This window comes from Lepisma saccharinum, chromosome 10, assembly GCF_977018435.1.
Source record: "Lepisma saccharinum chromosome 10, izLepSacc3.1, whole genome shotgun sequence".
Lineage (NCBI taxonomy): Eukaryota > Metazoa > Arthropoda > Insecta > Zygentoma > Lepismatidae > Lepisma > Lepisma saccharinum.
The window spans coordinates 76812887-76830291 of NC_139238.1; the positions used below are offsets into that span (position 1 = coordinate 76812887).

The 17405-nt window shown below is 35.9% G+C and overlaps 1 protein-coding gene across 9 annotated transcripts in view; it reads left to right on the forward strand.

Moving 5' to 3' along the window:
• faf (ubiquitin carboxyl-terminal hydrolase-like faf) overlaps positions 1–17405 on the forward strand; it is a 193390-nt gene that overhangs the window by 45953 nt on the left and 130032 nt on the right. For all 9 annotated transcript variants that reach the window (XM_083129933.1, XM_083129939.1, XM_083129937.1 and 6 more), the window contains exons 9-15: positions 1761–2018; positions 3653–3751; positions 6349–6456; positions 8548–8711; positions 10069–10169; positions 10701–10801; positions 11734–11948. In XM_083129933.1, the coding sequence (XP_082986059.1) occupies positions 1761–2018; positions 3653–3751; positions 6349–6456; positions 8548–8711; positions 10069–10169; positions 10701–10801; positions 11734–11948 (1046 nt within the window). The remainder of the gene's footprint in view (positions 1–1760; positions 2019–3652; positions 3752–6348; positions 6457–8547; positions 8712–10068; positions 10170–10700; positions 10802–11733; positions 11949–17405) is intronic.

Here is a 17405-nt window from a genome sequence, read left to right on the forward strand (position 1 = left end):
GGATGCTTGTCAGAGTGTTAGAAATTTTAACATTATGCTTATGGGAGTGTTATTTTATTTGTTCTCTTGGGAATATCAAACTTCTGATGACACAGAAAAATGCATGAATGGAAACGAGACAGTTTGAAGATTTGAGTAGCAGTGGAAAAGTAGAAACTTCAGTTTGAGTAATCATAACTTGAATTTGTTTCTACATAAGCAATGTATAAGTAAATACTTACTTTTTTTTTACAGATCCTATCTTGCTTAATAATCAACTTTTTTTTTAAAAAAAAAAGTCTTCCACTTGCAACACAGGGAAATTCATAATCTTTTGCACCTCTTTTTTTTTTTTTCTTCCATTAACCATTCACATTTCAACTATATTGAAGTAAATGTGTGAAACTGTCTTAAGATCTGAGAAGTCATATCATTTTGTCGTAACACTGGTAGGGAGGTATTTATACTTAAGCGTCAAGTGGCATTCATCACATTTTGTTTGAGAATGACACAGTTCGATGTTCCACATTGACATGTGTTGCTTGTGTCTGTACTGACCATGAAACTTGCCGTGAAGGCATTTGCCATGAGCGGGCTGTTCCACGAGAGAGTTTACTGATGAGAAATTTTGGCCAGTACCGATAAGCACCACTATAATATTTACTCATACCGATAACTGATATTCTTCTAATCAGTCAAAAATTCTAATGATCCAAAGAACCTGAATGGTTCATTGACCTCCCTTACCAGATGATTGCAATGCAAAAGAAACTATATATTTATATATTTTCTATTAAAAAAGTAGGGAGTGAAGATTTTTACTTTATCCATAAAGATTGTAAGAAAATGGCAGAATTTCACACTTAATTATAAGATGTTTATAGATATATTTGATTCTAAATTTTACCAATTAACTGATACATCAATTATGTCTGCATTGGCGGATGCCAATAGAGTATTTGTTAATCTGTCCCATGCCGAAGTTTTAGTTAGTGATGAACCGATATGGATTTTTGTCCGATACTGATAAAGTACCTAGGAAAAATTACCAATGTTGATAACTGATATTGTACGGATCCGATATAGAATTCCAAATAGTCCTTGACTTACCTGAAGGGTTCATTGACATAGTTAATAAAACTGTGTTACCAGATGACAGCAATGCAAAAGATGCTACAGTGGAACCCCGATTTTACTTTCCTCGGTTTTACATTTTCCCACATTCAATATTCACGGTTCCAATAGAGCAAAATGCTATAAAATTTTCCTCTATTTTACATTTTCCAGCATTTTAAGTTTTTTCAGCTTGGTCCCCTGAAAAACGTAAAATCGAGGTTCCACTGTACATAGTTAGACATTTACTTAAAAAGAAGAAATAGGGCATGGCGATTATATGTTTATATCCATAAAAATTACAACAAAATGCAGATACATTAGGGCCTCCCCGATGGCACAGTGGTAGCATATTCTTGTAATCATGGGGTCCCAGGTTCGATACCTGCTGGAGGCACCAGTGATTCGGATCCCACTTTAAACTTTAGGTCGAGTCACAATTAGCCTTTCTGTGCATAAAGTGGACTTAAAAGAACAAATCAACCATAGATACATTAGATGGGTAATATTATTGGTAATTTTACTTATAAACTGACATAACCTGTATGTCTGTAGTGACCTATACTGAAAGAGTACCTGTTAAGCTGCCCCATTCCTAGTTTTAGTAGATACATAAAGAATGAAAGACTAAAAATTCTTACTGATTTATTTATCTTTTTGTGTTGCAGAAATGGATTAAAGAAAACAAAGTTCTTCAAATTGTGCTTCGTGACTCACTGCATCAGCCTCAGTATGTAGAGAAGCTGGAAAAAATCCTTCGTTTTATCATAAAGGAACGTGCCCTTACTCTGGAGGATCTGGATAATATATGGGCTGCTCAGGCTGGGAAACATGAAGCCATTGTGAAAAATGTGCACGATCTTCTTGCAAAGTTGGCATGGGACTTCTCCCCCGAGCAGCTAGACCATCTGTTCGAGTGTTTTCAGGTAATTTTGAGTGGTTTTTAGGATACTAATTGGCCTAAGCCAAAAAGAAAAATGCATAGGTACTTCATGTCAACTGTTGGTATCTCGGAAAATACAGGAGGTATTAAAACTAAATTTGGGAAGACAGATTGTTTTAGTCTCTCTTTCTCGTTCTTTACCAGCCTTTTTCTTTCATTTTATCTTTAAGAATGGTTCTGTTAAGAAGCTTGTGAAATGTACTGAAAGCCAACATTGTTGCTAATTTGACTTGTATAAGCACCTAGCCCACTTTGACTCCTGTTTGCCTAGTTAAAGGTGAAGAGGCTAGAACTTTACCTTATTCGTAGAGAAAAGTGTATTTTGGTTTTGACAAACTCGAAATGTGAAATAACATGCTGTAATTTTCATTTTTCCATGTTTTTGAAAGGTGTGAGAGGGTATGTTCCTTCTATGTTTTGTCACAAAATTAACTGCAAGTGTGAAGTAAACTGTTAAAAATCAAATTTAGATTTTATTAGCCAACACTTTGTGAAGTTTCAATTCTCCAGTGAGTTATGCATGTTAATTCTGCTGTAAATATTTGAGAAGCAAAAATGGACTTGTTACGCAGGATTAAACTTCATAGTTTGAAAACTACATAAATACATAAATACGTGTTAGAAATGAAAATAGTATAGTTTTTAAATCAAAATTAGGATTTTTTTTGCGATTTGTAGCACTGAAATGCCATTTAATATGCAGCTTTTGATCTTGAAATGTGCCCAGTTATTGTACTGAAATCTTGATATTCACCATAAATATGTGGCCCTACTTATTCATTGCTAGAAGCACATATTTTTGGTAAATAAAAAAGCAAAATTTCGGTACAAAAACACAATTTCGGGTTCAAAAGCGGTAAATAAAATGAAATTTCACTGTTATAGCGGTGAAAAAAGTGGCATATAAAATTACATTTTGGTTTGAAAAATGTGAATATAATCCGAAACTTGATTTAAAAACTGCACTATTACACAAAATAAACATATCTCTTCTAATAGCACATTAAATCATTACCAGAATATTAAGTTTATTCCTGTATAAAGAGGTTCATTTTTGCTTCTCAAATGTTTGCAGCAAAATTAATCAATTTTCCATGAATTGCATAACTCTCAGGATAATTCTGACTTCAGAAAGTGTCGCTTCGGTATATAAACGGTAAATTTCCTGTTTAAAAGTCAATTTCGCATTTTGCAGTTCATTTCGCATCATTTCGTGACAAAACAGGGTAGGAAAATGCACCTCACACCTTTCAGAAACATGAAAAATTAGCATTAACAATGTGTTATTTCACATTTCGTGTTTTCGTCAAAAACGAAATATGCATGCCTCTATTCATTACCATCAGATAAGGAAATCACTTTAAAATACTTGAAATTGATTGAAATCTGAGGAGGGAATGAATATTAATGATTATTCCAGATGCACATGTTAATGAGTGTTGAGACTCCTGGATAATGTATTGTCTGGCATTGTCACCTTGTAATAAGGGGCTTGGGTTCACTCCCCGATTGAGACACGGTTCACAAAGTTTGGTTCTCAGTTTAAGTGGATTTAAAACAAACTTTTACAAAATTTCAAGGTATTAGTTTTCTCACCATTATATTTTACCATTCTAGGCCAGTTGGACAAATGCCACAAAGAAACAGAGAGAAAAGTTGCTGGAACTGATCAGGAGGCTAGCAGAGGATGATAAGGATGGTGTAATGGCCCATAAGGTAAGTTGTAAAAAAAATTTTATTAAAGTTTGTGGCTAACTTAACTTACAAAGAGGAAGAATATGAAGTGTTCTTGGGCTCATTTCAATTCCAGATGGACATGTTGCAATGGTTTAGTCTCAACTTGGAACTGTAGGTTCAGTCCAGAAACCATGAAAAAATTAAATTCAAGTTATTAGCTGTGAGGAGTGATCAGTGTAAATATCTATATTGATGAAGAAATAAAAATGTCAAATAGGAGACAGTAAACACTTACCATACAAACAAATGAAAGGTCAATATTTTGCAGCCTGACTGCATGTTCACTATAGAGAAGAAGAGATATGGTGTTGGTACTGCAGTGTTTTCAGAAAGAAATGATATTTAACAGGCATTGACAAGAAAGTACTTGGCCATTGTTGACTGTATGATTGGTGGTGGGTAAAGTTTAAAAGAAAAATGATGAAGGTATTTATTGGGTATCTGTGGAGAGTCTGGGGGAGTATAGTGGCATGCATTCCTCATATGTAGGCCCTTCCCATCACCAGTGAATGGGGGAATTGGTAAATAATTGCCACACACAAACAGCCGTTAAAGGTGGTGGTATAGCTGTTGGTGTGGGTGGAAACCAATGGAGAAATAACATAGGAAGTCTGCCTTCAGTGTGAGACATTTTATCAGATGTATGCTATGCCTGCAGGGAAGCAGGTGAAAAGGATCCAGAATGGGATGAATTTTAGATATCCAGTTTTGGACAATGGGTGCGTTCCGAAAGTCTTAACGAAATGAACGCATTCAACGAAAATAACTGGGCTCGTGAATCTGGTGAAAACAGTTATTTTACAGACTTATGGGACACACTAGGCGAAAGCGCAGGCGCAGCGTTTTGTTTAGAGAAAGTTTCCGCATGGCGTCAGCGGAAGGAATGTCCTTATGGCAAAAATAAACTACTGTAAACACTGTTACTCATTTTAATCACATTCTAAGAACGGTCAAGGCATACTCATCTTGTGTATGTTGCCTCATATCGGTCTCTGTTAAAATTATAATGTATTTTCTGAACTAGTGCAGTTTGAATCCATCAGCACGCGCTTTGTCTGCAAGGAGCAGACGATTCTCATGGAACAAACCAGCCTCCTGGCCCGTGCATTTGGTGAATCTCGTTCTTGCACGAAAGGCACGGAATGCGACTTTTGGGACAGCATAATGAACCTCACGAAACGCACGGAAGCACTTATAGAACGGCCAGTTTCCATAACTCGTTTAATGCGTTAAACTCTTGCGACTTTCGGAACGGGCCCAATATTGATACAAATACTAGGGCTGAGCTGATACCGATGGAAAGTATCGGTTGAAATACAGCTACCGATACCAGCCGATACTTTTCCTGCATTTTGGTGTTTCATAGGGTCGCTCCATAGAAGGGTGTGACGTTCTCGCGGAGTCGAATTATCCTGGAAATTATGCAAAAGTGAAACTTTCATTTTATTTGCACAAATTATGGAGGAATACTGAAAATTGATGAGTAAAATTGGAGGATAATATTTACAGACCAATATTGATCAATATTTTGAACCACTTTTATTTATTGCAATTCTCAAAGTATCGGTATCGGTGAAAGTATGGGCATCGGTATCTGTTCAAAGTGGTATCGGCTCAGCCCTAATAAATACATACACACACGCACACATACATACAGAGGATTGAGAAGGAAATATTAATAATCCCTGTTGATCATGTCATTTCTACTATTCATGTTTTATGAGGAACTAAGATGGACATCATGATTTTCAACTTTTTAACAAAATTTCTCATGAATCATTTTCGTCTCTTCAATTTTTATTGCTTTCTTGTCATGGCAAATTCTCAGGTGATCCAAGATAGAGCTTTCCTGGCGATGTGATTCGAACAAGTGTTCAAACAGAACCTTCTTTATAGTCCATCAAATGAGATCCATGACCAAAAAAAATGTCTGTTTTTGATCATTAGTTACGGGGATATAGGTCACGAACTGCAGTTTCAGGAGGGCACACACATGCAAAGCATAATTTAGTTGGGAAGATGTTGATGCTCAGCACTTTCCACTTCTCAGCTTTCAGCCAACCTCTGTGGCATGGGTGTGTTCTTTATGAGTGTCCTCATCAATTTCATCACTCATCCTCACTGGTGTGGCAATTGCCCAAAGTGGCAGAAAAGTGATGCTAAATAATGAAGGAAAATAAAATCTTCCCGCCTTTGAAGGTGCTGATATAATCACTGCTAATGTGAAATGCATTGCTTGCAAGAGAATACAGCATTACGTCAACTTCCTCAATGTAGCTCCAGACAATGATACCTAATAAAATTTGTGTAAATACTCATGGTTGTGATTTTTTTGTTTTATTGTTGATGTTTTATATACAAATGATTAAATTATTTTTACTCAACATCTCAAAAATTAATTTGTGATTGTCCTTAGAAGTAAACAAAACAAGCTACCATTTGAAATAATCCTGTAAGAAGTAGACCAATTTTTTGTATGATAGTTTACTTCACATAGATTGATTTTAAAATAAATGACACTATTTTTTAACAGGTTCTTACATTGATTTTAAATAAATGACACTATTTTTTAACAGGTTCTTACTCTCTTCTGGAATTTGGCTCATTCTGATGATGTGCCGACAGAAATTATGGACCAGGCACTCAATGCCCATGTCAAAATACTTGACTACAGTTGTTCACAGGTAATTAAAGGGTGAACTGCATCATTTCTATTTTTTTCATTCTAATTCATGTTATTTTGAGATGTCAATAAGGAGTTGGTATTGAAATAATATGTTATCAATAGAGACTGGATTTTAAAGGGAAAAGAAATTCCTCTTAAGAAGGACAAAAAAAGGGAAAATTATTGCCAGAAAAAGGGGAAAGAACTATAGTATTTATGAACTCCACTAGAAATACTATTTTAAATGAGAGGGTGCTATATACCATATATTTAAAAAGGAATACATTAAATTTCATATTAATGTATCCCCTTTTCATATATGAATGGTATATATTGCGCTTTCATTTAAAACAATATTTTTAGGGGAGTGCAAAAATAAACTATATTCCATTTCATTTCCTTTTTTTTTAAAGTAAAGTACAGTGAATAATTGTATCATCCATTTCGATGAAATCTTCCTTTTAACTGCTTACCACATTCCATAGCTTGCTGCCTGTTGTACCTGGCTTCGCCATTTCACCGACACTCAGCACTGTTGTCACTGTTACACAGTAAAGTTAAAACTATTCTAAAAAAACTTCACAATAAAAGTCTAAATCTAGCAGATAAATACACTTTCAACCCAACAGGCGCGCCACTTACAATGTGCTCGTTGCTGCCTAAGCCCAGATCACAATTGTTTCAACAATCATTGCAACATACTCCCAACACCCATTTTACTGGTGTACTTTGATAAATAGCCTGGAACTTAGTGCAAAATTCTGCTACTTTGTTATTATTTTTACCACTGAAAAGGTATTATTCATACACGTGACATTCATAATGTCAGGGCCTAAATATGCAGTTCTTTTCTCCAAGCCAAAACCTATTACAGTTATCAGGCCAAGTGTGCGGATGAATTTTCAGTGAATAGATGTTTATTGAGGTGGAGGGAGAAAGATTCTAGAATTTGTGGGCCAGTTTGCCATTTGGATGATGATACATTGGCCAGGCCAGTGAAATACAGGGTGCGGCTGTGTTCATAGCATAATAATAAAGTCACAATTATACAGAAAGAAATGCAATTTACCTGCTAATGTTTGAATATGAACCTGGAAAACTAGTCACATGGTGTGCTACACATTCTTCCAAGTGGCATCAGATGCTGTCGATTACTTGTTCTAACATGTTTGTCGGGATTCGTGTAATGGCATCTCTGATGCAATCTTTAGTTCCAAATATCTTGGCAGGATGTGCTTGGAATACTTCTTGCTTAAGAAAACCCCATAAGTAGTAGTCCGAAGAGAACAATTCCGGGGACCAAGCTGGCCAAGAGATACCACCATAACAGGAAAACACTTTCTGCGGAAAAAAACCTGCGGCAAGTAACTTCAGATAGTAACAAACAATGATTGGAGCACAGCCCACAGCGGTCATGCACAGTATAAGGACACTCTTGCCAGCATTGTCGTCATTTTCTATTCAAATTACGCTATGAATGCTGTTCCACCCAGTACATGCAATGTAGCAGACAACATAACTGAGCACTTTCCTTGGCAACATGGCGCTCACTTTTCAATCTCATGGCAGAATACTTAGCCACCTGGTTGGCGTTATATATAATTAAGGGCATTATTGAACCATTCTTGTTCTCTTTGGCACAATTTGGTATCTGATATTTAAATATAAGAGCTGCAGTGGTGCAAATGTCAGGATGTCATACAGGGACCCAGTGTTTGATTCTTGATGTGTCTAATTTGGGTCAGAATTTTTGACTACCCCTGCATAAAGGCTCCAAGGCTTAACTATCCTGGGTGCAGAGAGCAAACCCTGGATGTTTTTGGTGATTGGAGTGTGGTGCTGATCACATCACCCCTAATATGGCTAGTATGGACAATGTGTGGTGCATCATGGCATGTTGCAATATAATTTGGTGAGGTGTACCTGTATGGTCCTTCCACAATACTAATATTTGTGCTACACAAGTGTTGTAAATTTATAAAATGAATAAGAATTATGAATAAGAATTATATGTTTCTTTTATCCACTTGAAAATATCCTTGGTATATTTTGTTTACGTGCAGCGCTTGTACTTCCTTCATAATGTGAAAGCACTTTCTCTTCATTTCAGGAAAGGGATGCCCAAAAGACTGTGTGGCTTGATAAGTGTGTGGAGGAATTGAAAAGTGACAATTGGGTTCTGCCTGCCTTGAAGCAGATTCGTGAAATATGTTGCCTTTATGAACCTTCTCCTAATATGAACCATAGTCAACGAAGTCATCATATGTATTATAGGTACCAGTACATGTCTTGAGCTTTATTATTGCTGTGTTATGCAAATTTATGAGATATGTGTGTCCTTAATTTGTAACTTCGTAATACTGATAGTTTGTTTGTTTAATGTACTTTTTCGTTTCGTAATTAGAAAATGACACAACAGATTTCAGATATATTAGTACTGATATCAGAAACAGTAAAATTTGAATATTTGAGCCAATAAGAATACCGATTCTGATGATGGAGAATTATAACGATTAAAATTGTTCCCAATATTAATTAATTATAGTATTCCACTAAAAATATATGCATCAATTTACCAGAATTTTGCCTTAAAGTATTCCAAGAATTGCATTGGAATATTATAATAGCTGTTATTTTATCACAAAGTTCATTTTTTCACACAATACTGGTGAAAGAAAAATGAAAAGTTTTAATTTTGCATAATTTGCAGGATAGTTGTACTCTGTGGAAGTGTCTTGTGGTATTTTTGCAGACCTTGCGAAATACCCAAAATCCAGAGAATTATCAGCTGGTATCATTAATAATTGGCATCAGTATTGGCTTAGCCCTAATTCAATGTGTTACTTTTAAGATGTTGATCATAGAGGACAGAAGAGTTCTGTAGTTTGAAATCCAATAACTTTATTCCTTCTTGTAAATGTGTGAAAATATTGTGTGCCAGTGTAAAAATATAATACACAATCAGAATGTTTACATCATTTTCCTGCTAAGTAACCCTGCATATCGGAATGTTGGAATTGATTGGTCCAAAACATTGTTGACAGGGACATAAGTTTCTCAGTATTAATACATTGGAATTTCTAAACTTCTTGCTTTGTCACATGACTGTTTTATTAGGCAATCACATGAATTGTGATCATCACTTGATTAAACATGGGCTTACAATTATTTTTTATATCCTCAGATGCTGTAGTAATGCAAATTTTATCACCATTATATCACCACAAAATTTGATTCTTTGAGAGGAGTGTTGCTTGTTACTGTGCACATTACTGTTCAATAAATGGTGAATTAAAATTAAGTACCTACATATTTTTAAATTTTTCTTTCTTTCAAAATGTTTTCTTATGTTGATACATTGCTGAAGACAATCCCAGACACTTCAACCTTTTCAGTAACTACATTCAAACCTTCAACCTTATCTCTAAGAAAGGAAAAAAAATCCATACTTGTATGATCTGGTAATCAAGGTGGCTAGGGTTATTTACTCTTGCCTCCCAATAATAATAATTTGTCGGCTTCTGTAACTCTCAAATTCACCTATACTTACTTTATAATTGTGTATTGAATATTATCTACTGTAGTGTTCTTATTAATTGTCATATACAGTTGATTTGTCTCTCTTTCACAGGCAAGAAGTTATAGAGCGCTTACAAAACCAACATAGCCTTGTAATTTTAGTAACCAATAGTTTAACAACATATATGCAAAAAATGAGACAGTTATTCAAAGGTAGGTGCATTAATACATAATAATTTTGTATTTACCTTATTTTACACTTCTTTTCTGCCACTTGGCTATTTATGATAATGAATAAATACTGGGACACTTGCAACGGAACATTAATGCTCAGGGTGTGAACCTGGAATCTCTGTTGGCAATATGAGAGTCGTTGAGTCACTTCTACGCCAGCGGATTTGTAGTAAAATCACAGGTCTGTCTTATGTTCGATTCCCACTGCCGGCAAAAGATATTTGTTCACCTGAAGAGGTGCTCTCTCAAAATGTAGTTTTAGAATAAGTATATTTTAAAGCACTAGACAATGGATAAGGTCCAATTAACATTGCATGCAAATGCTTACGAGAATTTTGTTTAAAATAATCATAATTCCACGTGAGATAATCATTTCATCACAAGATCCATTTCTCCCTAAATGTTGTTATAAAAATAATGAAAAGTCTTGTACAGTACATGTTGCATCCAAATGTATTGTTTGTATGTGTCTATGCATAACTGTCTTCTTTTTTTTTTTTTTAATTTCAGAAACTCCTGATTTAGATCCTAATACCTTCTTTCCTGACAGAAGGTATAATCACATTCAGCAAGTCCAGGAGAGGCTAAATTTTCTTAGATTCCTCTTGAAGGTAAGAAAGTGTAGATTGATATTTTCATATAAGGGATAGGAGGTTCTTCCAACTTTAGTGGCATGAGAAAGCCATGTTCTGAGTTTTATTTGGTTGAAGTATTGGTTTTATTGCACCAACAGCATATTGACCAATGTGTGCATGTCAGCTGCTATTACTTTTTTAAATTAATTTAATGTAAATTGCTGATCTGAGTACCTTGGAAGGAACTTCTTAGGAATGCATAAACGTAAACTGAAAGTTTGTAAATTATATGCAATGGAGGAAAAAAAGACTACATTTTCCAGTGGAACTATATCATTGCAATCTACCAGAGTTTTGTTTTAAAATATTCATAATTTTACATGAGATAATCATTGAATGACAAAAATCCATTTCTCTCCACAATATTCTTAGAAAAATAATAAGCATTATGCATTTTACATAACTTCAAGGACATTTAGGTTCTGTCGAGGTGTCGCACAATTTATTTACGACTTTGAGACACCCAGATATTGGAAATATATTGGTTAGTAGCAGTTAATAAATTCCAACATAGTGCACACCATTCCAATGTTGATATAATAGGTGTGAGCTCAACCCTCCATTCATAACGTTTTTGTTATTGTCAGGATTAGAAATTGAAATCACATTTCTCTTTTTCATTTCCTAGCTTCTTTGTTTATTAGAAAAATGATCTTGTAATTTATTTTTATTAATTTTCAACAAGGTTGGATAAGTTTAATTAATTTGAATAGTATGGGAAGTTGAGGACTTAACACACTTTATTATCAATAATCTGGAAAGTTATTTTAACCTGAAAGTAAATTGGCAAAATGAGTGGGATTTTTGACACCCATAAGGATGTTTGAAGCGGTGATTAATTTTTAACATATTACATTCAACCTTAAATTGTTCTTATTATTACTAACTGACTGCTTGTGTTATTACAGGAGGGTCAACTGTGGCTGTGTGCTGACCAGGCGAAACAAATTTGGCAGTGTCTGGCAGAAGAAGCTGTGTTTGTGTCAGATAGGGAAGCATGTTTCAAGTGGTTCTCGAAACTCATGGGGGAGGAACCAGATTTGGATCCGGCTATCAATAAAGACTTCTTTGAAAACAATATTCTACAGTTAGATCCAAAATTGCTCACCGAGAGTGGAATGAAGTAAGTTACTTGTAGTATAATACTCCAAACTTAGTGATTTTCTAAGAGTTTCCAACATCAACATCGTAATTTTCTTGTAGGTCCTACATTATTTGAGGCTGACTGCAGAAATCAGAAATAATAATGATCTATAGGGCTGAACCGATACCGATACATACAGGCACATATTTTTGGAAAATAAAAGAGCAAAATTTTGTTACAAGAACAGAGTCAATTTCGGGTTCAAAAGCGGTAAATAAAATAAAATTTCGCTGTTATAGCGAATATATATTGATACAGTCAACTCTCGATTCTACGACCTTGCACAGTTCCCGGGAAAAGGGTCGTTATTTCGAAGGGGTCGTTATTGGAATTTGCACCAATTTTCAGCTTTAAGGGAGCTCAAACGGACACAAAGATGCCTAGGAGATGGTAACACCATTTATCCTGGTAGTTATACAACCTGTCATGCACAGGATGCGTGTTGTGAGAAGGAAAATAGAACATGAAAAAGTTTTCACAAAAGAGAATTTAAAATAATGTTACTTTGTTTTAATTGTGCACAGTCGTTGCTTTTCCAGGAAATTCTTACAATTCTAGTTCATGAGAAACCCGTTTGCACTGAGACCAATGGAAAGGAAAACAATCTCTCGCTTATTGCAAACGAAACTCGAAGAATCTTGACACCAGTCAGACTGGTGCCAGCAAAAGTCGGGAGATAATCGAGCAGAATGAATGTTGGATTTTATACGGGTTTACTGGAGCATTGTCTGTTACAAGATTAACTGGTAAGATTAGATCTCTCGGGAGAAACAACACAACCTTTCTAGGTACCAGACAAAAAAAATAAAGGCCGGGCTATAATTTTCGTTCTGGTTCGGCTGTGTAAAATACATCGTAAAAAGAAGTTACTTTTCTTTGCTTCAACCAACTTCATTCACCCTCCTTCCCCATTCAAGGGAGCAGTCCAAACTCCTTCCTTGACTTGCATTGCAATCCAGCGTGAAAAAGGAAACGTGCAACTTGCGATCTGTTTTCACCCAATGCGTATTCTAGGACATGTCATTAAACAGCATGGCAGTCGATAATCATTTGGGTTTGGAATTGAATTTCACTTTAAACTGTTTATTTAGTCCCGATTAGCCCATCAGCATAAAATGAACTGAAAACAAGCTTTATGAAACTGCTCATTTTCACATATCAAAATGGTAGATCGTTATTTACTCTCACGTTAATCGACAATTTAATGTTGGATTTAAGGAGTATTCTCGATGTCAAACACCCACCCCTCCAAACGTTTTCCCCTTGAATAATGTCTTTTTAATGCGACCATTCCTACATTGAACTCATTTTTTTTTCTCCACATGAATGGTTTTGAAGAAAAGCGGATGCAAATTAAATTTACAGATTTGCTTATCAGAAGGCACAGAACATGAAGTTATTTTAACTCTTGTTTTCCTTTCTGGAGACCGAATTTCTTTATCCTCAAATCAAAACAGCTTTGCGAGATTCAAAACAATAACTTTTTCCTTCGCCCTGGATGAGTCATCGAGAGCTTTGCAGACGCTAGACAAAACACTGGCGCCAGCTGCATCGTAAAAACAAGGAGACGGGCTGGAAGTTGGAGCAACAGCGGAGGAGAAACATTTTAAAGATAACGCACAACTGTCGAAGATGGAACTTTTAACAGCAGTGTAAAGAAGAAAGAAATGACCCTTGCTTTACGTTTTACCATGCAACAGACAATAATACGGGCAATATTTCCTATGCAGACAACAGCATAATTTTTTTTTTAAAAAAAGAAACTGAATTCTGCAATTATCAACATTGCCGTGCACACCAGTGGCGGAGAATGAGCTGGGGAAAGGGAGTTGGGTCAGTTTTTTTTTTACTTGTTCTATGGTTTTTGTTCGTTTCAAGAATATATCCAGAACTGGTTGCCCCATTTTAGACGTCAAAGGAAAGGAAGATGTGTGGGTCCTTTTCCACCCTCGCCTGTAATCATCCCGCATCAGCAAGAAAATCGTGGCTGAATCAATCTTCATCGCACCCCCCCCCCCTTACGTTAGCTAACAGGAAAAGAGGGAGAAGTCAGTCAGGCAACGGAACACTTTTTTGGCAGATATTACAACATCGACACAATTAGGAAAACGTATGAAGTGGGAAACGGGAGTTATGATGCACGTAAGATCGAAGTAAACTTTTGTGGAAACCTGGATGACAATGCATTAAGCAGGTTTATGATCTTTAGTTCACCTATGTGGTTTTGATTATCTCTAAAAGTTTCGCTTTTTTATGAAGTGTTGCAGGGAACAAAGAACACTTTTTGAATGAAAGCAGTGACCGGAAGTTGTCGTCTACAAGACCGAGAGTTGCTCACTCACGGGAACCTGCTGAACTCTAGGTCAGAGCTGGACAGATGGGCCAGACTTCCAGGCGCCACACATCTGTATTTTGGAACATTCCTGCAATCTTATCTCTCAAGGTGGTGTATTTATCGATGAAAGAGCTTGACCTGCCATACACATTGGCAAAGACTGCAAGTCCAGCAGTTATTTCCCCCCCCCCCCCCCCCCCCCCCCGCGAGTTTTCAGCAGCTCTTAGGACAAGGAAACAAGTCAAGTCGATTTAAAATAACATCCAAGCACATTCGATCTTCTCTTCTCGCGTATCCAAGAGCAAGCCTGGCACGTTGGGTAGCGGCCGTCAGGTGCGGGGTAACATTGGTGCACTTGAGGGAGGGGAGGGCAGAGGTCAAGTGCTATTGGATATCACTCAAGCATGGTGTGGTGGTGTCTATTTTTAGTTCAGACTTAATTGTGAGCGGTAGAGCGCTCGTAAAGGGAATGAGTGGAGGAAAAAACCACATTTTTCGGCCGATTTCCTTCAATTTTTCAACTTTTTTTTCCAAATTTTTCTAATTTTTTCTAAATTTTTCACGGTTCCCGGGAAAAGGGTCGTTATACCTGGGGTCGTAGAATCGAGAGTTGACTGTATATATATATTTATCGATATATAAAATAACATTTTGGTTTTAAAATTTTGAATATAATTCCAAATTTGATTTAAAAACCACACTTACTACATATTCCTTCTAATAACACATGTATGTTGTTACCAGAATATTAAGTTTATTCCTGTATAAAGGAGTCCATTTTTGCTTCTCAAATATTTACAGCAGAATTAATCAATTTTCCGTGAATTGCAGAACTCACAGGATAATTCTGACTTCAGAAAGTGTCACGTCTGTAAATAAACTAAATTTCGTGTTTAGGAGTCTATTTCGCATTTTGCAGTTCATTTCGCATTATTTCATGACAAAATAAGGTAGGAAAGTGATGTAAAATTAACATTATAGTATGTTATTTCACATTTCATGTTTTCGTTAAAAACTAAATATGCATGCCTCTACCGATACCGATTCCCACCGATACCGATACTTGAAAATTACAATAATTTAAATTTATTCAAAATATTGATCATTAATGGTGTGTAAATATTCTTCTCCAATTTTATGCATCAATTTACCAAGGAACTTGCTTTAGAATATTGAAGAATTTCATAGAATAGATGGCATGTAATCGCAAAAATATAGCCTTTTGTACAAAATTTGTGCACAATGAAAAGAAAATTTGAATTTTGAATAATTTCTGACCCCGCGAATGTGTCCGTGCGGATTTTTGTGAACACCGTGATAGAACAATATGCCAGAAAAGTATCTACTGGTATTGGTTAATGAATTCAAACTGATACTTTCCGATACCACTGGTATCGGCCAATACCGATACATCGGCATCGGCTCAGCCCTACTATTCTATTTTGTTCTCAGTTTGACTTGTATCAATCATCCTATTATTTTCCCTGTTTCTGTGTACAGTTTTAGATTTATAGTATTTCACCGCATAATCATCGCAGATTGTATGCCAAATTGATTTTGCAAGAAAAGTGGGGTGCCACCATTATGTGAACCTTTTTTTTTTAAAGTGCTGGTATTACTGGTGCTTTAAAATTATTTATTACTAAGTTCACTGTCTTTGGTCCAAGATTAGGATGCACAGAGTACTCGTCAATATCTACGTTAAAATTAAATAGTCCAAATCGTTTTATTTGTTACAGTTTAGCGAACATTTTCCCGGTTAGCATTTTAGTTATTATTTATTTTTATTACACATGAGAAAATTTACTACAGTGTTTTGAAGTATGGATCTACAAAATTTTATCTTTTGTGTCCGAAGATTCTGTACCGTTATCACTGGTTTCGTGATCTGATGCAACAATTATGTAATGAAAGGGTAAAAACAAATTTTTGGACTAAACAAACAGGGTGTGAAGATTATGCAGTGAAATACGGTACTACTGCCAAGGTATCTGGAAAATAAGCACACTACAAGCTTCCCCCACAAGTTACACATTTATCAATGGCACCACTGTTTCCAGGCCAGAGATTCAAATATGATGGTGAGTCAGTATTATGACTGTAGAAAACTAGTTTTCATATCGTTACTTTGTATTAGGTTTGTGCATGTTTGTAATTTTTAATAAGGAGGAAACACTCCCCAGACAATGTATAAAATTAAAAGAGCAATAGCAAATGTTAATTGTTAAATAATTTCAACGTCTGTTTTTACAATCGATATAAAACTAAATTTGTTAAAACACTAAAATAACACACAAACAGCACGATGAAAAACACTTAGGAGTTCTTCCAAGCTTTCGACTCCTTCACGGAGTCATCTTCAGGGCTGGTCGAGGGAAGACGGAGTGGACGCGGTTGTAGTTACACTGGCATTACTTGATGTGTCCGCCGGCAGATGTCGTTGTTGTCTTGCAGTGTTGGTAAGTCTTTGTATGTTTGGATTGTTGGTTGGGGGAGATGGATTTTTGAGTTTTACTGTGTTGTACCAAGAAGAATAAAGATTTCCACATAAATTGTCATTGAGATTATTTGTGTTTTTGATCATGTGTACCCCTTCCTTAACATCCCGTTCTATTTTTCCTTTCGCCTGTGCAATGAAGGAAACACAATCCTGTGGAAGTTGGTGGTTGGTTCCTATAATGTGTTTGTATAAACCAGGATTTTTTTTCCTGTGTATGTATCCTAGGTTGTCGGCGAAACAATTTTTGATGGGTATTTTGTCCTATTGCATTGTCCTATGTGTTTTCGGTTGCATTCACATTTGATGCTGTAGATGCCAGAGTTTGTTAGGGGTCTTTGTCGTAAGTTTTGAAGCCTGCTAAGTTTAGTCCTATGGATTTGCCGGGTTTATATGCTATTCTGTCATTTCATTTTTCCAGGATGCGTCGGAGTTTGGTGGAAAGGCCTGGTATAAATGATATCCCTAGCCATAGTCGGGGATCCTCTTCTTCGTTTGTGGGAAGGTGGTTTTCGGGTTGTTTTTTTTCCTTTTCTTTCAGTTTTAGCAGGTTCTGGTCTATTACACTGGGGCTGTAGCCATTAAGGGAGGCCTGTTGTCTCAG